At 42.2% G+C, this 21,835-nt stretch overlaps 1 protein-coding gene across 3 annotated transcripts in view; it reads right to left on the bottom strand.

Annotated features, from left to right (window-relative positions):
• AK5 (adenylate kinase 5) overlaps window positions 1-21,835 on the bottom strand; it is a 237,174-nt gene that overhangs the window by 48,880 nt on the left and 166,459 nt on the right. For all 3 annotated transcript variants that reach the window (XM_079923258.1, XM_079923256.1, XM_079923257.1), the window contains exons 9-10: window positions 12,828-12,870; window positions 10,578-10,622 (exon numbers count right to left, since the gene is read on the bottom strand). In XM_079923258.1, the coding sequence (XP_079779384.1) occupies window positions 10,578-10,622; window positions 12,828-12,870 (88 nt within the window). The remainder of the gene's footprint in view (window positions 1-10,577; window positions 10,623-12,827; window positions 12,871-21,835) is intronic.

The following is a 21,835-nucleotide window of genomic DNA, read 5'->3' as shown; positions in this document are numbered from 1 at the left end:
CGTGTCCCCTGCATTGGCAGGCGGACTCTCAACCACTGCGCCACCAGGGAAGCCCTAGATCTATAAATCCTGTTGATTCTACGCCCCACAATCTCTTGGATCTGTTTCCTCTTTTCCCTTTCAACTGCCTCTTTGTTCCTCACCTGTATGACCATCCAGATGACCTGTGGACTGACCTCCCCACCGTAGCCTTGGCTCCCATTCCCTGCTGTCACGGTGCTCTTTCTGAAACCTGCGTCTGATGACACGTGACTGAGGAAAAGCCCTGACGGCTCCTCACTGCTACAGGATTAAGTTCATATTTCTTAGCCTGGTCACGATCCAGACCTTGTCTCATCTCCAGCTCTGCCTCGCATCACTTCCCACCCCCTCACCTCTGGGGCTCCCTCTTGCACACTTCTTCCCTCTCTGTGCGTGGGCCCACCCCAGTCATCTTCCCACTTGCACTTGGCCAATTCCTTTTCTTCCTCAGGACTCAGCTCTGACTCTCCCCTCTCCACCCTCACGTCCCCACTTCATCTTTCTCTCCATCACCTATGCTTCTGCCATTGCATGTACCAGCTGTACCATTTCTTTGTCCCCTCCCTACAACGTGAGCTCCTTGAGATTAGGTAGCCTTGTCTTTTTTCTTTGTACACTTAAGTCTATCTCTTTGCTGACATATAGTAGAAACTCAAAAAATATACCAAATGAATTAATGAAAGTAACCCAAACGGATATATACTTAATGGAAGAATTTAATATAGCAGCAAGGGAACAGATTTATCATTCGGGGAGTTAAGCAGCCCCCTTAAAGTCTATGTATCCTTTAGCTTAGGCCATTTTTTCCTCCACTTCCATACTAAGCCATCGTTTGAGATCAATATGGAGTCAGGGTACTCCATCCAACCCACAAGAAAGCACCAGAAGCACCAAGCTTCCTCAGATCCACCCAGCACTACATCTTCAGACATTTGCTAGTTGCAGCCCTTGGCCTTCTGAAATAGTTTTGGTAAAGCTCACAAAAAGGTACCCACAATATGTCTTAGTAAAAGATGCAGTGTATCAATATATTCTGAAATCAATGTGCTCTGGGAGGGGTTCAGTAATGCTTCAGATATGGCATCAAATTGTTTCCTTTTTTGAAGTTAATACGGAATTTCACATAACTGGGAGAGACATAGCTGGGGCACTCAGAGGTCTTTTTCATTGATACTCATTTGATGTCTTATTGTTTTGTCATTGTTTTCAGACATCAATAGCTAAATATACAGGAACAAAGTAAAATAGAAAATTGAGGTACTTATTCAAAGAATTATGGCAAGCCCTTCCCTCATCTACCATATTCTCACAACCACACCTAGATTTTGGCCTCCTCACTATATATTTACATACCCTTCGATAGCGTGAGCTTTGAAGTCTGAGAAATTTGGTCTGAGTCTTAAGTCTGTCACTTACTAACTGTGCAACCTTAGGAAATTTACTTAACCTTTCTGGACCTCCATTTCTTCATCTGTAAAAAGGGGAAGTATATGAGTACAGATGATTGGTCTGATGATTAAATAAGATAATATGTATAAAGATGGCACAGTATATGGAACATAGTAAGTCCCCAGTATATGCCAGTTTTAATATTCTTATGAGGTAAATAAAATAAACATTTTTGAGGTAGAGGATGGGAACTTTGGCTTATTCAGTTGTCTTCACACTTCATTTCCTTGCGGCCATGTCTCTGCTGTACATGCTTCCAATTAAGAAAACAGTTCGCAACATGTCAACTCATTGGCTATTCAAACTTGGGGTGACTAGAGGACAAACATTATTTTGCCATTTAAAAGAAATTCAGAGAGGCTAGGAGGTGAGTGACAAAGATGGCAGAGTAGAAGGACCCCAAGCTCACCTCCTGTCATGAGCACACCAAAATCACAATCTGCAGAATGACCATTGTTGAAAAAGACTGAAACCAGCTAGAAAAGATCCTCTACAGCTAAAGACATAAAGACGGAACCACAAGATAGGTAGGAGGGACAGACTAGAGATATAATCAAATCCCATACTCTTGGGTGGGCGACCCACAAACTGGAGAATAATTATGTTATAGAGAGGCTAAGGGATTGGTCCAAAGGCACACAGAGCTTGGACACAAACGTAAGATTTTGGGTGTTCTCTCATCTCTAGTGCTGGGTCTTGGGTCTGTAGCATCTGACAGCATCCAGTGATCATTCTTCATGGGTCTTGGAACAAGCAAAAGGGGCTTTCAGTGAGTCAAGCTTGGAGATGTGGCCTTGACTGAGTGAACAGGCTCAGTACCTAAAACTTCACCAGATGACTCTGTTGGTGAATTAATGGCATTTCCAAAAAGAGCTCAACAAATGGGTAGGAAGACAATGAGTGTGAGGGTGTGAGGTCACCTTCACTTTACCTGGTAAAACTTACTCGCTTGTGCTCTTTTCTTTTTAGCAATAATTTGCCCTTCTGGATGACGTAACTCAGCAACATTCTTTTCTTTGAGGAAATAATTTTAAAACATGGAGAAAAAAATCCCCTCTGCCATGTCATGCAGTGTTCCAAGGATCGTTTAATGTCTTTTTGAACCTCACAGTTCTTTAAGCATAGTGAGCCCTTGATAAAGGTTTATTAATTTGGTCTGTATAAATGAAGAAAGTGTTTTGTTCTAGTCAAACATACTTAGAGCTTTTTGCAGTGAAAAGGTTTATGTAATTAAGTAGGTTCATAGTCAGCACACAATGCCTGCATTTCTCCAACGTTAGAAGATATCCCCTTGTTTTGTAAATAAATTTGAGATTGTCTTGGTCTTTCCAGTGTGTCTCCCGTTACTTCCATCCTGAATGGCCTGGACTTTGAAAAACAGGTATCGGCCAGGGTGAGTGCCAGAGGGGCCCTTAGTAACTGCACCCCTTCAGGGGAGAAAGAGCCGTGGCAATCACGCGGCTGTGTCTAGAGCAGGAATGATGTTTCACAGTTAGGGCAAGCCACAGGCTTTGGAGTCAGATGGAAACTTATTTCTCTATGTGAACTCAGCCTAGCTCATGAGCTGCCTGTTTTCTTGTCATAGTGGAAACTCAACCAAGTCTAGGCTGGGTTTTCTTAGCCTAATCCAATCATTTTTGATAACCCTGATAGTCCAGTTCTTTGTGTGCCCCCCCCCCGCCCCCGCCGCCCCGCAATTCCTATGCTAAATCCTAAAGCCTAATGTGATGGTATTAGGAGGTGGGGCCTTTGGGAGGTGCGTGGGTCATGAGGGTGGAGACCCCATGAATAAGATTAGTGTCCTTATGAAAGAGGCCCCAGAGAGCTCTCTAGCCCCTTCCACCATGTGAGGGCACAGTGAGAAGATGGCTGTATAGGAACCAGGAACGGGTTCTCACCAGTCACTGAGTCTGTCGGTGTTTTGATCTTAGACTTCCTGTCTCTAGAACAATGAGAAATAAATTTCTGTTTTTTAATCTATGGTATTTTGTTAGCCCAAGTGGACTTGGACAAGCTCGAAGTTCAGTTTCCAAGTCAGCGCTGTCTCCCATCTGGAGGGTTTTCTTCACCCTTCCTTCAGTCCTGGTCTTCCCGGTGCTGTTGGTTCCCCGGGGTGTGTCCCCTCCACCTTCCATTCAGCCCCTTTTCTGGAATCTCCTCCTGGTCCTCCAGATGTATTTCTCTTTGCCAGTTCTGACTAACACCCAGACTTTTCTTTCAGGCATCCCGTGTACCACGGGGTACAGAGAAACGTTCAGAACTTTTCCAGGCCCACAGGAGCCCAGAGAACCAGGGACTTTTGGTAGATACACCTCTTTCCCCTAACTGCTTCCTCACATTTGTGAGATTATTTGCTTTTTAAAAAAATAATTAATTAATTAATTTATTTATTTTTGGCTGCTTTGGGTCCTCGTTGCTACGCTCGGGCTTTCTCTAGTTGCGGCGAGCAGGGAGCTACTCTTCATTGTGGTGCACAGGCTTCTCATTGCGGTGAGTTCTCTTGTTGCAGAGCATGGGCTCTAGGTGTGTGGGCTCAGTAGTTGTGGCTTGTGGGCTCAGAAGTTGTGGCACACAGGCTCAGTAGTTGTGGCACACCGGTTTAGTTGCTCTGCAGCAGGTGGGATCTTCCTGGACCAGGGATTGAAGCTGTGTCCCCTGCAATGGCAGGCAGATTCTTAACCACTGTGCCAACAGGGAAGTCCCGGTTATTTGCTTTTGAAAGGACAAGTGAAAACAAGGCACAAGGGAGTTTTTCCCTCCAAGATCTCCCAAACACTAAGTCTGGGGTTTCATATAGCTGCCCAACACCACACCCCCAAATCTAATTAACCCTAGGGTTCTCATAGTGTGGTCCACAGACTCCGGTCCCCTATTTTCATTACAATACTAAGAGGATATTTGCTTTTCACTGATGATGCAAAAGCAATGGCTGTAAACCTGTGGTGCCAATCAAAGCCAATTATTCTAGTATTCTTCACCACCATGAACTCACAGAAAAAAAGAAAGAAAGAAAGAAAGAGAGAAAGAAAGAAGAAAACAATGCCATTGTTACTTAAGAATGCTCTTGATGAAGCAATGAAAAAGTTTAATTTTGACCTTAAGTACATATTATTGTAATATTTTGTGAGACAAAATGGGAAGATGCGTAAGGCACTTCAGCACAGCCAGGTACATTTAATGGTTTTCTCAAGAAAAGCACTGTGTGATCGTTTGAGTTGTTGAACTAGCTGTTTTTTTTTTTTTTTTTGCGGTACGCGGGCCTCTCCCGTTGCGGAGCACAGGCTCCGGACGCGCAGGCCCAGCGGCCATGGCTCACGGGCCCAGCCGCTCCGCGGCACGCGGGATCCTCCCAGACCGGGTCACGAACCCGTGTCCCCTGCATCGGCAGGCGGACTCTCAACCACTGCGCCACCAGGGAAGCCCGAACTAGCTGTTTTTTAGTTGAACACCATTTTTACCTTCTGAAAGACTGAATAACAGATAAAGCTATCGTTTTTCAGACTTGAGTATCTGGCAAACATTTTCTTGAAAAGTAATAAAGTGAGCCTGTCACTTCAAGGAAAACAACTGGCAGCATCTTTGCTAATGATAAAATCCAAACTTTCAAGCCCTGGATCCATCATTTACTAGTATAACTAGTAACTCTAGTTATAGTTATAGTTATATAGTTATAACTATAACTCTCTGACGTCTTACTTGAAAAATAGGATGGCGATAATACTCCATAGAGCAGATACATTAAGTAAGATATTATAATGCATTTTGTACAGTGCCTGCTGTGTAAGTGTTCAGTAAACATTGGCTTCTATCATAGCTACATCAAGTTAAAACAATCAGATTTCATTTTCATTTGTAATTTGACCAAATACATGAGTCAATTCCACCAAAAGTGTTTAACCTGATCTCCAAGGAAATACTCTCTAAGAGTTAGATTTATTCATAGTTCTTTAATAACAGGGCAACTATGAAATGACAATAGACCTTAATAAAATAATGACAGGCATTGAGATATTGGGTTTTAAGCAAAAATTCTCATTTCTTTAGTTGTCCTCCAGGAATTAAATAGGACTAGTTGTGCGGTGGTGAAAAAATGCACAGAATAACACAACATATTATACAAGTACCTCCCAAAGCTTACTAGTTAAAAGCGGTAGTTCAGCACCAATGCCAAGGTACACAAGGCCCTCTGTGTTCCTGCTACACTGAAAGCTACAGCCATTGAATGATGTCTTGATCATTATGCCATTAGTCTCACACTTCTCCTGTAAAGTCAGATGATTTTCCAAACTGAAGAACTTCTACCAAGGCTTTGGATAGGAATTCAATGGGAATGGGAATTCAGGTTATGTTACATTTGGGGGATAGGCAGGCCATGAAAAGCAGAGAAGGGAAAAAGAAGCCAAAATAGATTGGATAATAGCAAGATAATGATCAAGAGATTTAAAAAAAGAAAAAAGGAAAAAAATGTACCAGAAAAGGTTGTGAAAAACTGTAGGAGCCTGTTAATGGGATGTCACGGGGCTCTTTAAGATATTTTTGCATTTTCCAAATAATTTTCTGTTTTCGGCAATGATTGCATCCCAGTCTTGTACTTCAGCACAGTTCTTCTTCTTCTTTTTTTTTAATTTATCAATTAATTAATTCTTGGCTGCATTGGGTCTTCATTGCTGTGTGAGGGCTTTCTCTAGTTGCGGCGAGCGGGGGCTACTCTTCGTTGCAGTTCATGGGCTTCTTACTGCGGTGGCTTCTCTTGTTGTGGAGCACGGGCTCTAGGAGCATGGGATTTAGTAGTTGTGGCTCACAGGCTCAGTAGTTGTGGCTCGCGGGCTCTAGAGCACAGGCTCGGTAGTTGTGACGCACGGGCTTAGTTGCTCTGCAGCATGTGGGATCTTCACGGACCAGGGCTCGAACCCGTGTCCCCTGCCTTGGCAAGCAAATTCTTAACCACTGCGCCACCAGGGAAGTCCCCAGCACAGTTCTTATATCTTGTTTGTGAACAACCATAGAACCCTTTTCAATCCTTTTGATCACCAGGCCCTATCCTGTGAGATCTCTTATCTGTTCTTTGGAAGGCATTTCTCTATAAATATCTACTGAGCTGCCTTCTCAGTAGCAATAATTTTCTCAGAGGCAATAATTTTCACAACATTCAAAGGGCCAACTAGGTCCATCCTTGTCACTTTTCCCTTTGATCCAGACGGTACACTTTCTCTGAACAATTTTTTGACTCAGAGGGCAGTCAGTGCAATTATTTGTCCCCACTTAAAACTATTTTGCAAATGAGCAGGAAATAGCAGCAGCTTGGAATGGGGAGGAGTTGTGTGGCTTGTTCTCCGTGAGAAGGCAGCAGCCACATGGCGTAAGAAGCGTCTGGTTAGGTTCATAGTTAACCTGAAAAACATCCTGCCAGAAGCAGCCTGTCAGTTCTGGTCCAGGAATTCCAACTGCTATTTCAGTTGTTACGGAAACTGACCACACTGCTTCCTAAAGAATTCATTATTCCAACAAATATTTGTTGTTCTAGTCATTCTGGGGCATCTAAATGAGTGATGCAGACACAGGGATGGAGAAGCACAGCGGAGGAATGCTGGAGATCAGAGAAGACCGCACAGAGACCTAAGAATTAAACCTGACCTTGGGGCATGATCAGTCAGGGGAGACATTTCAGGTGAGAGGACTGGCAAAAGCAGAGGAAAGTTCAAGAGATAATAATGGTGCAGGTGAGGTTGGGGCTGAAGACTCCTGTGTGGGGAAAGGGGAAGACACGTTGAGGCCAGTAGGGAGAGAGCTTGGAGGCCAGACTAAGGAGTTGGACCCTTCTCTGGGCAAAAGGGAACCAGGAGACTCTAAACCAGGATACTTTAGGAATATTAATATTATTATCTTAAGACTAACAGTGAAGATGTCAACCTAGGTTCTGGCTAATACTACAACCCCACCTGTCTTGGTAGCTGTCAGGACAATAATTTGAAAAACGAAAAATTCAGCCATCTTCTCATATAGACAAAACCACACTTACTTTACTGAAATCAGCTGACTGTGGTTGATTAAAGCTCATCAAAACTGCTATGGGTGTGTCGACGACAGCCCGAGTATTTTTATGAGCTTCAAATTGACCTGCAATAATACAGCCTCAAAATACCATCCTGCCATCTGTCGAGAAAGTACAGTCGATCCTTGAACAATGCGGGGCTTAGGGGTGCGAACCCTCCCTGCAATTGAAAATCCATGTATGCCTTATAGCCAGCTCTCTGAATACCTGGTTCCTGCTGATACATGGTTCTGAATCCGTGGATTTAACCAACCTGGACCGGGTAGTACTGTAGCATTTATTATTGAAAAAAATCAGCGTATAAGTGGACCCGTGCAGTTCAAACCCATGTTGTTCAAGGCTTAAGTATATTTAGAACTAAAGCCTTAATTTTCAAGCAGAATCCAGTAAATAGCCTAGAAGGAGAACCATCATTTTCCTTCTCATTGCAGTTGCTTTGTACATGGCCCAAACAGTAAGCTGAAATCCTTCTTTTCTAGAATAGTGACTGACTAACAAGTTGAAGCACAGGACAGTCTGGTTGATATAAAAAAAAAGAAAAACCTTTATTCAGAGCGGCAGTTTTTAGTGTGGTCTGTGGACCCTGGAGGGTCTTAAGGTTTGTCTGGTGCCAGACTTTTTTTTTTTTCTTGGCCGCACTGCATGGCATGTGGGATCTTAGTTCCCCCAACCAAGGATCAAACCCGCATCCCCTGCATTGGAAGCGCGGTATCTCAACCACTGGATCACCAGGGAAGTCCTGATGCCAGATTTTTTTTTTTTTTTTTTTTTTTTTTGCGGTACGCGGGCCTCTCACTGTTGTGGCCTCTCCCGTTGCAGAGCACAGGCTCCGGACGCGCAGGCTCAACGGCCATGGCTCATGGGCCCAGCTGCTCCACGGCATGTGGGATCTTCCCGGACTGGGGCACGAACCCATGTCCCCTGCATCGGCAGGCGGACTCTCAACCACTGCGCCACCAGGGAAGCCCTGATGCCAGATTTTATATTGTGCTATTTCACCTTCTGAAGGGCACAGGCTTAGTAACAGATGAGCTGAGATCTTTAGGCCTGGCTAGATAGAAGCAATATTTGAAAATACACTCAAAATTCAAGTATGGTGCCAAACAATGGGTACATCTGAAATAATATTATTCTTAGAGACAATAACAACCACCACAAAACATGCTGTACTATTTTAAAAAGCTTTTTTTTGGACCACATTATTAAAAACACAGATTGCTATGTGATAATAAAGCCTCATTCTTTGGATTCCTGAACTTCAAGTTTAAAGAGTTTCCCCTTTTCCTAATTTGGCCTCTAAGATAAAAGCTGGACGGAAAGTATAATTTATTGTGTATACTCTAGATGCCAAGATAATTGATTAAAATTTGTGTGGAAAGGGGAATTTTCTTTGAAATTATGATGATGAGTTTCTTTTCGGTAAGGAGTAGACATAATGTACTTTTACTTTCTGAAAAGAATGTAAACTAAGTGAGGCAATTGTCCATCCAGTTCCTAAGGCTAAGGTCAACTAGAGACAAGCAGGTCAGAAACAGAGTTCAGTTGAGCTCAAGAATTCTCACTGCTTAGACACGCTGTTCACTTTGGCTAGACTTCGTCTTCCTCTCACCTCCCACTAATCCCTTCAGTCATCCATCTTTTCCTTTAGTTCCCTGCTTAAATGTCACTTTCACAGGACCTTCCCTGATCACCCATTTTTACCCCAAACACTTCACCCTGCTTGTTCGCTGTTTCAGCTCATTTCCTTCCCAATGCTTTTCAAGGTTTGTGATAATAATTTGATTAGTTCTCCTTTTCCTCTAAGATGGAAACTCTCTGATCCCTGCTCACTGCCCAGCATGGGTCCAATATTCAGTAAGTAGTTGGTGGATGATTAAATGTGGGGGACCGTCTAGGGTGACAACCCACATAACTCAGTGGTGGGGTGAGGAGGGCCCGGAAATGGGGAACCACAGCCATGGACCCTGGTCTCCTCTCTGCCACCAGTTGCTTGAATGACCTGCCTCAAACCCCTTAAATTCTCTGTGACTCAGTTTCTTCATCTGACAATGAGGGAGGTTTACTGAGAGATTTCCAAGGAAGAATCCTGACTTTAGGGTGCAAGATTCTAAGTATATCTGAGTATATTTCTAGGGTGCTGATAACCATTCTTTTTCCCACTCATTGAGGAGGTGTGGACCTTTTCATTATTTCTGAATATAAATAGGTATTTTCTGAAAAATGTACAGTATTAAGTGAGTGTATTAACTTTTCTATAGACTTGACTAGCTAGAGGGAAAAGCACTAAGTTTTGGGAGGTGATCTGATGATATTTTGTCCTATTCTATGTAATTTTAACTGCTGTGCAACTAGTCCCATTTATTCCCAAGAGAAAAACTGGAAATCTGGTTCTCATACTAATAAGCTCTGTGACCTTGGACAAGTTGCTTAACCTTCTGAGGCTCACTTTTCTTGTCTGTGTAATAGATATGTAATAGGGATGGACCGCCAACCTATAAGATTGTGTAAGGATTAAAGGAGATAACTTGGAACATAATAGGTGCTCAGAAAATGCTGGTTAACCTGAAATGAATTTTATCCCACAATTTGTTTCCCAATGAGTTTCTTTGTACTAGGGCATAAAACAAACGAGATTGTTTTTGTTGTTAGCTGTATGGAATGCAGGGTATGGTTATTAAGGTATACTTGAATATGTGGTTACTGATGTATTTAGTTTAGGGAGGAGCAGGTCATTGTTCAAACAGAAAAGGTGTTAGATTTTCATAGACGTAGGTATCCTTTTACCTGTGGGATTATAATGCATTTTATTATCATAGAGCTAAACCCAGGAGTTTGATATTCCTTAGAGTCCTGCTTTGTCTATGCTGAAAAGATACAAAGCCAAAGTAATATAAAACTGCATAAATGAAAGGAATGATCCGGAAGCCTTGGGGGTGTAATCTTGACTAAAAAAGGGCCAAGACTTCACAACAGGTTGAGAAATGAGTAGTCTTTTTTCCTTACCACATTGTTATTATTAGCAATTACATTGGAAAATTTGAGGGCTGTTACTCACCAATCAGGAAAATAATTTTACACTTTCTCAAATCTTCCGTGAAACCTTTAAAATAAGAATAATTTAAGTTATACAGAAAGAAAAACTGTATTGAAACCCTGGTTTTATACTATATAGTATATAGTATTATATAGTATATAGTATAGTATAATATATACTATTACATTATGTATTATAGTATACAGTATTCTATATAATATATAGAGAATAGATAGCATAGAGATAAAACAAAAGTCATGAAGGTGGTGAGTGAGAACTGAATCTTGGGAACCACTGCTTTAAGGCAAAAGAATGATTAGGGATTTTTGGCAAAGTGCGAAACTCTGCAGAGTTTGCGGAGCCCTAAAGGATTTCCAGTTGTCACGTGATGTAGTAGGTAGTCATGAAGTGGTTCACTTATATACACAATGCTACATTTTTGCAGGAATCCACTATTAGTTGAGTGAAAGGCCCAACTCTACCAGAGAGAGATAGAGACAGAGAGCGACAGAGAGAGAGAGAGAGGAGAGAGAGAGAGAGAGAGAGAGGGAATAGGGCATGAAGAATTGAGTTTGGGGTAGAAGAAGAAGGAGACAAGGGAAAAAGAGCTGGAAACAGAGGAAAGAGGTGAATTTGGGGGTCTTTGGAACCATTTGGTTTTCACATGAAAGGATTTTTTGTTATCGTTCTCTGAAATCAAACAGATGTTTCAGTCTCTTTACAGAGTAGCCCATGGTGACTGGAAAAATCGAGTATTATCTGGAGCTTTCTGTTAAAGGCAGATAGATTGATGCTTTTAACACGTGGAGCCAAACGGTCATCTCATGTTCTCCATACTTCTAGTTTACTTTTTTCTTCTAGTTTACTTTTATGAAGCTGAGCAACATTTAATGTATTTGCAATCTAGGAAAGTGGTTATTATTGTTAGTATTAGTAGTAGTATGGTTATCTTATTCCAGTTTAAAAAAATAGTTCTTTTTTTAAAATGACTAGTTATTTTTAAAAATTAATGATGGTACATTCATAAAATGATAGTACATTCATACAATGTGGTCATTACAAATTAAGTTTATAGAGAGTTTTCAATGACATGGGAACAGGCTTTTGTTATGATAGGTACAAAATATTGGAGATAATGTTTGTATATACACATGTATTCTCAACTAGGTAAAGATAGGTATATAGACAGTGCACTGCAATAAAATAAACCAGAATGTTACCCATGATTATTCAGAGGTCATAAGGTCTTAGATGGCTCTTATTTTCCACCTTAAAAAAATTTCCACATGAATGTGTGTTAATTTTATAACCAGGAAAAGAGGAAACGTTATTCAGCAATCAATCAATCCCCATCCAGTTGGGGCTGAGTTGATTATTTGCACTTGCTTCATGTTTATGTGCCTTTTCCTCATGAGTCACCATTATGTCATTTGGTGACTGCAATTTTTACATCCTGCTTTTGCCATTATCATCAAATGACACTTTATCTACTACCCCATGCTCATGGAGCAGCAGGATTAGAGCTGGGGTTATTTAGAAAGCCAATTCACTTACTTGTATATGCTCCCAGTCAATGTAAATATATTTCCATGGACCATAATTATAACAACAGTTATCACAGAGTGCAAATGATAGCAGGTATTTTTTTTCTAGGGCAATCATGAAACTTATCTTTTTCTGGTCAAATTCACATAATTTTATCTATTTTCAGTTCCATGTGTAGCTAATTATGGTTGGATTTTTTTAGTTTTGGCAAGACTTTTAACATGACAAAATTATGAAGCAGTATAATTTAGGTGTTTCTTAAGTTGCATCCCAATGGTACACTGCAGAGTAGTAACCACGATGCAGGAAAAAGACTTTTGTGTTCCAATAAAATTTGAAGAATGGTGAATTAAAGATAGCCAGCTCTCTTTCCTACAGGACATGTGGGAGTCTTGCTGTGCTCTTATATATGTGAATCTTCCAAAGGGGATTGGGTATTGTGTTTTCCAAACATTTTAACCAGAGCATCCTCTCTTCACTGAGCGTCTTGGGGCTCATGTTCTCTGGGCAGTGAGGAAATGCATCTCTTAGTAAGGTGTCCCTTTGATTCTTTACATGGACCAAAAGGGGAGAGATCCAAAGAGTCCCAATCTTAATCATGTTCCCTGGCTAAGGGAAAAGTACAAGCTGTTGGTAGATTGTTATCTCTTAGTGGTGTTTAATAAAAAAGACATGCTCAGAGCTACTAAAATGACAACTTTGGTCTGATCAGTAAAGAAAGCTCACCTCCTATGGTGTCTTCTTCAAACACATTTAACTGGTCATCACCCTGTTTATAAAAAATCAAAATATTAGATGATAATACTAACAGGCATTGTACTAAACTTCTTGCCAGCATTAACATACTTAACCTTCCAAACGACTCTGTGAAGGAGGTACCATTATCGCCCAGCTTTTATAGATGAAAACCATACTGAGTTCAAGAAGTTAGTTGCCCAAGGCCACATAGTCGTGAGGGACAAAGCCCAGATTTAAACCTGGGCTGTCTGTCCCCAGAGCTCATGCTCTTTGTAACAGGTGCAATATCCTCCCTTTTTCCTCAGTGCATAACTCTCTGTGGTCAGAAAGGCTGATGTAAAGAAGACAAAACTGCTAGAAGTACTTGAAGCTCACTGATAGGAGGAGTACAGCTATTTTACAAACAATTCCATGATTTACAGCTGGACTTGGCAAACTTTCTGGAAAGGGCCAGATAGTAAACATTTTCAGCATTGTGAACCATATGGTCTCACTACTTAACCAACAGCCTCAGTTTGCCAAACCCTGAACGAAAGCATGAGATAAGGGAAGTTGGAATGACCAGCTTTGATTGATGCCTGCCTTTTAAATTTCCATTTTATTTTTTAATCAAACAGCTCCTCCCTTGTCCTTACAGAAAAACCTATGATGGTTGGGAAAAAAATCCAGAAAGGAAATCTGTAAAAAGGCATTGGTGAGATTTCTCACTCCCACCTATGTCTCTATCCATCCCATTTTCTCACTCCCTCATCCCTTAGAGATAATCACTCATAAAAGTTTTTTGGGGGGTATCTTTCCAGATACACAAAAACTGACTTCTAGATATCTATGGATACACTTGAGTATAACTATATGATCTTATTACGTCCATTACACAGAAAGAAGCAAACATATTATGTATGCATATGTGTTTATAATATACATACTAATCTGATAATACTGTTCTTCCCTTTGCTTTTTCACTTATCAATATATCCAGGAGAACCTTCTGTATCCGTACAGATGTTCTTGGGTTATACAGTATTCCACTGTGTATGGAAGGTACCATAGTTGTTATTGTTTTTAACTAGTTCTTTATTGATGGACCGTTGAGTTGTTTGCAATCTTGGACTATTTTTGCAAAAGTAGCACAATGAATAAACTCATATAAATGTCATTTCACACATATATACCTGTAGGATAAATTCCCAGAGAGTGTGCTGTGCAGGCAAAGAATAAATGTATTTATAATTTGGATAGATGTTTCCAAGCTGCTCTCCCTAGAGGCTGTGTAGTTTTTCAGGGACAGTCTCTGGCTCATGCTTTACTCCAGCCTCTTGCCTCTAATTTGCTTTGATACAGGAGTCAGTTAAATGAGGTTGCCTGGTTGTATTAATGCTCCCTTTAGGTAAACTGCCACAAAAGCACTTTGTTTGAAAACAGAGCCTTGCCATCCTTTTTTAGAACATACGCCTTCAGGGCAACTTTATTGCTTGTCTTCCTAGATTTGCCTGTGTATCCAGAGCTATTCCAGGTGAGGGAAGAGTATTCAATGGACTAGTTATTCAGGGGCACATTTACATTAATTAACTCCTTTCCATGAATAGAAGAAAACATCCACTATTCCTCAGTGAGCCTCCGCCCACTACCCTTACTGAAATCATTGCATCTCACATTGTGCAGGGATCGTCTAATCCAACTCTACCAGCCCTGCTCTCCCATTTTACAGATGAGGAAATTGGTAGTTGCAGAGGCCATGTGAGGGGCCCGTGGCCATATCATCATGTCATTAGTGAGGCCAGGGTTGGGATGAGAACCACATCTCCTACCACACAGTCTGGCTCCTAGAGATTTAGTCCCATCATCTTAGCTACCATAGTGGACCTGTTAGTGTCCTGCTGCTCAGCTGGCTGGTACACCCATCCCCCAGCTGCTGCTAAGAGCACACAGGAGTCTGGTCCCTCCCTCAAGCTGGGATGACTGGTATAAGTTGTTCCCCAGTGGTCCCCCTGAGATCAAGTTGAAGCTAATATCCAGCTGGCTTCTCCCCCTGCCCTATCCTGTGTCTCTCCCTGTCTCGCAAGAGCACACCTAATAACACACTTGCAAAGAATCCCCATCTTAGCCTCTGCTTCTAGGGAAGCCCACATGAGACAGGGACCTACTTGAAGCAATTAATATGTTTGCCTAAGATGCAGCTACATAGAAAGAGGCTCAGTAGCCTTTGTTGGAAAAGAATCGTTTAATCAGACTCTGCTTATTGCTTGTCAAACAGCTATTGAATATATTCAGGTAACGTTAAGAGGAAACCATAGGTCTTTTCTCTCAATTTTTTTTTTTGGGGGGAGGTACGCGGGCCTCTTACTGTTGTGGCCTCTCCCGTTGCGGAGCACAGGCTCCGGACGCGCAGGCTCAGCGGCCATGGCTCACGGGCCCAGCTGCTCCGCGGCACGTGGGATCTTCCCGGACCGGGGCACGAACCCATGTCCCCTGCATCAGCAGGCGGACTCTTAACCACTGCGCCACCAGGGAAGCCCCTTTTCTCTCAATTTTTAATATTATTGTTGAATTATCAGACTTACATCCACCTTATAGACCAAACTGTAACAGATCTTTCTTGTACCTGGCTATCATGTCTTGGGAGTTTGATCAGGGTTAATCTGAATTCATAAAACAATGCACCAGGTTATAAAAGGGCCTTTCTGACCTTTATTTGGCTTCTTGAGTCTGAACTGCTTTTATCCACAGGTCTTATTCACAGTCTTCTGTTCTGTTTGCCCAAGTGCTTCAGATGAGCCCCAGCTTCATTTCCATGAACACATTGATAGTGAACAAGTTTCTGGAGCACAGATGCAACCGTCAAACACTCTCTGTCAGGAAAGTGCTGCACTGCACTCACTGACATGAAAACCCAGGTGAATGGGATGTTTGATTGCAGGGTGTTATTTCCCGGTGATGCCCAATAAACTTCACAATTGATCTTTGTAGATAAAATTTATCTGACATCTAAACACACACACATACATGAAACAACCAGTGAAAGGCAAACACTTCTGGTTTTGGTGAAAAGATGTCATACAGCCTCCGGGGGCCCTACTTCTTTTTCTTTTCAAATGCTAGGTGTGTTCTGCATAAGAGGCATTAATTTCAGAATGTCAGTTATATAAGGTGCAAAATGTTAGATAAGCTTCTTGGAGAAATGGCTGATAAGGTGTTTATATCCAGTTCCACTGTAGCTGCATCTTCTGTGAGGCATTCTTGGAGAAAACACAACCCACCAACAACCGACTTCCACCCTGGGTACCTGTGGGTGCCTCTGGGGGTTGCAGCCTTTTACCTTGTTGCTGCTCTATCCACTAAGCCCTTTGTTGCCTGTAAGTCTGAATGCGGGGTTAGACTTTGTGGGTACAGTGAGACATAGAAGACTTTCTGCAGTGTAAACCTAGGCTTTCGGGGCAAGAAGCGGCATACCAAGTATGAAGAAACTTACGAAGAGAGGTAGTACAAAAACAGGCACAGATTTATGTAAGTGCCATTTGTGACTCACTAGTCTGGAACCCAGACACAGCCTGCAACGACGCTGTTAATACTGGCGAAGGTAGGAAAGCCTGCAACAAAACCACTAGCCCCCAAAACTCAACTCAGGTTGCCACATTTTTTTTTTTAACATCTTTATTGGGGTATAATTGCTTTACAATGGTGTGTTAGTTTCTGCTTTATAACAAAGTGAATCAGTCATACATAAACATATGTTCCCGTATGTCTTCCCTCTTGCGTCTCCCTCCCTCCCACCCTCCCTATCCCACCCCGCCACATTTTTTTTTTGTGCTCGGTATTGGATAATATGTTGGTAGTTGATGGTGAGAAATCTAGAATCCTGTTGAATACATTTAGAACCTCAGGGTAGGATTGGTGGCTTTATGGGGAAGCTGGATTTGGACTACAGATTGGTTTTGGTCTCTATCCCTCATTCCCAGTCAAGCCAGAGCCGTAGGAGAGTAAAAGCAACCTGCATTCAACTTTACTTCTCTGTGTGGATCTGTAGGCAAGCAACTCCTTCTGCAAGGCTGGATTCTGGTATTCTTTGTAGGAAGAGCAGCTAATTGGTGTGTGTTTGTGTTTTCCTTTTGGATCAGAGGTCCTATTATCTTCACCTTGAGATACGGATGTTTGGTTGCTCCCAGTGCCTTGAATTATTGGTGGGCAAGATCAAAACAACATAGCTTCATAGATGGTTCACCATCTATGGTGAAGTTCTTCATCCTGCTTTGATGTCAGCACAGCATCTGCTCCTGGTCACGGGACCAGTGGCCCTGTCACAAGCAGATCATGTCATAATATGAAGCTGACACTTAAACAGTGCTTTACAGCTGAGGACTGACCTCAGTGCCCTGATACCAAGCTACATTTCCTCATCAGCATCCTCTTACTGTTATGTGTGTGTGTGTGTGGGTGAGGGGGCAGTCATCAGATCCTCTACTGCCCCTCCTTGAGTAGACGGTGTTGATTTTTAAAATCCTTTTGGGGACCACAAAACAAAACCTCCCCTGGGAAAGAGAGGGAAGTAGTAGGTCATTTGGGGAGTGTTTTCCTAGTTCTCGTTTGTATTAAACAGCGTGTGTGTGGATGTCCCTCGTGGCACAGTGGTTAAGAATCTGCCTGCCAATGCAGGGGACACGGGTTCAATCCCTGGTTTGGGAAGATCCCACATGCCGGGGAGCAACTAAGCCCCTGCGCCACAGCTACTGAGCCTGCATTCTAGAGCCAGCGAGCCACAACTACTGAAGCCCATGCACCTAGAGCGCATACTCTGCGACAAGAGAAGCCTCCGCAGTGAGAAGCCCGCGCACCGCAACGAAGAGTAGCCCCCGCTCACCACAACTAGAGAAAGCCTGTGCGCAGCAATGAAGACCCAATGCAGCCAAAAAATAAATTAAAAAAACAAACAAACCAGTGTGTGTGTTTCATGGCATAAAAAATGTGTATAGCTTCAAGTGGGATTATGAGAAAGAGGCTTTATATAATAATAAAAGGTCACAGCAAAGATTAATTTTTGGCCCTAAAATTCACAAATACTGCAAAGAAAAAACTATTTTCTTTCTCTGGCACTGAGCCCAGATAACAATCCATTTTTAATTTATTTTCAAAATTCAAAAAAAAATTGATTTCAAAGAGATTCTGTAGTTTCTGAGACAATGTGAGGAGCAGTGTTTTCTAACTTCTTCTTACTTCAACTAGTACTAAGCAGATCATGCAAATTCTGGGAGAATCATGACCCATGAAACGGCATATGAGGATTTTCTATTTAAATTTGTCTAAAGACACTAGCTCTGATTATAAGAAGCAATAGCAGGGAAGTAGGGCTGGGGTTGAGATGCAAAAGGTCCTGCAGTTCTCAGAAGAGTTCATCTTTATTGAGAACCAGAATCTTAACAGGAAAGAAGAATAAGCAAAAAGGAACAAATAAAACAGTACCATTTCCCCATTTTGGAGCCTGAAAATGAGATTTTTAGATTCTCTTTCTTTATGCCTGTTAAGGAACAAAAACAGCAAAACACCTCACATAAACAATTTTAAAAATGGTTATCGGGGGGTTTCCCTGGTGGCGCAGTGGTTGAGAGTCCGCCTGCCGATGCAGGGGACACGCGTCCGTGCCCCGGTCCGGGAAGATCCCACATGCCGCGGAGCGGCTGGGCCCGTGAGCCATGGCCGCTGAGCCTGCGCGTCCGGAGCCTGTGCTCCGCAACTGGAGAGGCCACAACAGTGAGAGGCCCGCGTACCGCAAAAAAAAAAAAAAAAAGGTTATCGGAACTGCTCTTTGGGTAACATTTGGAGTGTTTGCAATATGTGTGATTTCATATGGTCCTCCAGAAAACACTAGCAGGTAGGCAGGTTTGCTATTTCCCATATTTCAGATGGGGAAACTCAGGCTCAGAAAGCTTATGTGACTCGTGCAGGATGCTCCAGCCAGTGGGGTTCCCTGATTCCCAAGCTCGTGCTCTAAACACCTCTCCTGCTGCCCCAGAAGGAGGGTGATGACTTGTCTGTGTGTCAAGTGCAGGAGGACAGAGTGTATCGAGCGACTGCACCACAGCAGGGTAGGGAACGCTCATGGTGTCACATGAATAGAGATGAAGATGGATTCATCTGCTAAAAGAGGGACTGAAGCTGGATCCTGCTCAGCAAGTGATTTGAAAATGGAACTCTCAAGTTTTACTGGTGAATGAAGTTTTGAAATTCCTCAGATCTTCAGCAGGAGAATATTGGAAAATGGAACAATGCCTACATTGTATCAGCAGGAAGAAGGGAGAATGGTCCTTGAGAAATGCTTTGAGTGTTTACAGTTCTTTTCTAAAAATGTTTTCATTTAAAGTAATGGGCAATTTGGAAAAAAAAGTATGGGAAGTGGTATGTAATTTAATTACACCCAATAATTTATTTTACAGCAAGTTCCATTTCTCTTTCACTGAAGTCTACACAATTAGAGGTCTTGCTGTGGAAGTACTTGTATAATTGAGTAAACAGGGAGGAAAAAATATAGGGGATGCTAGGCTAGTCTTTTCCCCATCTTATTAAATTGCTTATTTAAACTACTTTAAATAGTGGTTTACAGATCTAGTTCTTGAGGAGGAATGATAATTTTCTTCTTTTATGTATAAATTGAAATGTTTGTGTCTCTAATGAGAAATTTTAAAGAAAGAAGTTTTTCCCTGATGTTTTCCTGTAAGTTCCTGTTTTCATCATCTTAAAAAATACATTCAACTCAACTCATTGCTGGAAGAGTATGGAGGAAACACTTGGTCTTGGCTTCATGTGCCAGATTTGGCCCTAGGGCTTTGCAAGGCTGGTTGTTTAAAGAAGGGACCAAAGTTCTCATTCTGATTTCATCTCATTTAAAGTGAATGTTGGCCATAAAGTCACACCTGACTAGAGTCTTACCAAGGAGAGTTATTTGGCCTTTGCCACTTTTGTTTTCTGATTCCTTATGAAACAGAAATAAAATGGCAAAACTTAGTGTCAATCATTGGGAACTACAGAGCATACTGGCCTGTCTTGGGTACTTTTGTAGATGCTATGAGGATATAGGCTCTTTATGAGATAGCCTCAGCAAAATGGAAAATCAGATTATTAGATTAAAGCATACTGTATGTGTGTTCATGTGTTTTTCAGAGAGAAAAATATTGCACAGAATCATTCATCATCCTTTGTCTCACCATCTTTCTTTAAAAAGGAAGTAAGGTTGGGAGAAGGCATATCTGGATGGGGTGAGCAAGTGGAGGGTTGGAAGAACTCCTTGCAAACTCCTCCTGATTCCTCTTCCTTCTGAGTCCTCTGCTCGTCACGGGTATGCCCTCTGCTTTCTCGGTGGCCTGAAGTACTTCATGCCTATCACTATTACAGATGCAACAAACAGCTTTCCATGGACCACCCATACATCTACAGTCCAGCTCTGACCTTGCCTCTACTTCTCTCACTTTCGTTATTCTCCAACTTCAATGTCTGTGTTCAGTTCCTTGAGGTTTTAGGGGGTAAGGCTGAGTGAGGAGTGGGACAGGGTTAGTTAGTGGCCGTGGAGCATAGAGCAAAGAGGAGCTAAAGATGATCTCCAGGCTGGAGTTGGGAATCAAAGAGGCAGGTCGAAAGAAGTGTTCTTTCCACTAGAAGCAATCACTAGACTTGAGACCATGGGGCTTAAGTCTCTGCAAGTCCCAGGAAGGGTTCAGGAGCAGAGAACTTGGAGAGACTGCGGGGTAGTTGCTATCTACAGCTGCTACCTACAACTTGGATAAAGTTCATGCTGTTTTGCCCAAGCTAGTTATAAACCCTACATGAGATAAATAAATCTATTCATTTTCCTAGAACTTGACCTGTTTAATCTGGCCTCTGAACACCTGCCTTCTGTGTTTGTCCGGCGTGGAATTCCTTCCCCTTTACCCTGAGTTTGTTTACATTCTGCCTCTCCTCCCAACCCTCCTCCTCCCTGAGCCTTCTCCAGTCACTGCTGCATCAGCGAACTCCAGGTGCATCAGTAATTTGACCCAGAGCATCTGTGAATGGTAATAACAGCAACAGGAGCAGGTAACATTTTTGGATCACTTGTTACATGCCAAGCACAGTACTGAGCACTTAACATGGATGAACTCATTTAACTGTATTGTTATTTAACTTCTTATGTGTAGGATTCACTTTCACAATAACACTCCTGAAGATTGGAGGCTGTCTTTCATCTTTTTGAAACCCCAGTTACTGAGATGGAGATGTGCTAAGTGAAGATTTGTAAATGATAAAGACAATAAGTCATTTTTTTTTCTCCAAAATTGGGGAAGAAGAGTCATATAGAAGATACAAGGTGTAGATTTCTCCGGAAAGAAGGGCAGAAGTAACCTAAGGAAGAAAGGTCTAAATGTCTAAGATCCATAGCTGTCCAACAGTGGAAAGGTTAACTTGGAAGATGGAGAGCCCCCAGCACCAGAAGTATTCAAGCAGACATGGAATGACTATCTGCCAGTGAGGAGATTCCTAGACATTGTAAGAGGTTAGACTACATGCTGTCTAAAGCAGCTTCCAATGCTGAGATTCTACTGTTCATTCAACAATTCTACAAATATTTATTGAGCTCTGTGGTAGACAGAATGATATGCACATCCTCAAAGATGTCCACCTCCTAATTCTTGGAACCTATGGATATCTTATCTTACATGGCCAAAGTGACTTGCAGATATGATTAAGTTAAAGTTCTTGAGATAGGGAAATCATCCTGGATTATCTGGGTGGGCCCAATGTAACCACAGGGATCATTATGAGAGGCAGGACGGACGCAATCAGAGAAGATGTGATGGCAGAAAATGTCGGAGTGATGCCATTTGCTGGGAGGCGGCTACAAGCCAAGAAATGTAGGCAACCTCTAGAAGCAGAAAGAGGCAAGGAAATGGATTTCCCCCAACTACTCCAGAAGGAATGCTATCTTGCCGGGACCCTGATTTTAGCCCTGTAAACCCGTTTTGAATTTCTGACCT

Source organism: Stenella coeruleoalba (genome assembly GCF_951394435.1).
Source record: "Stenella coeruleoalba genome assembly, chromosome: 1".
Classification (NCBI taxonomy): domain Eukaryota; kingdom Metazoa; phylum Chordata; class Mammalia; order Artiodactyla; family Delphinidae; genus Stenella; species Stenella coeruleoalba.
The sequence above is the reverse complement of the archived record's forward strand: the minus strand, read 5'-3'. Positions and strand labels throughout refer to the sequence as shown.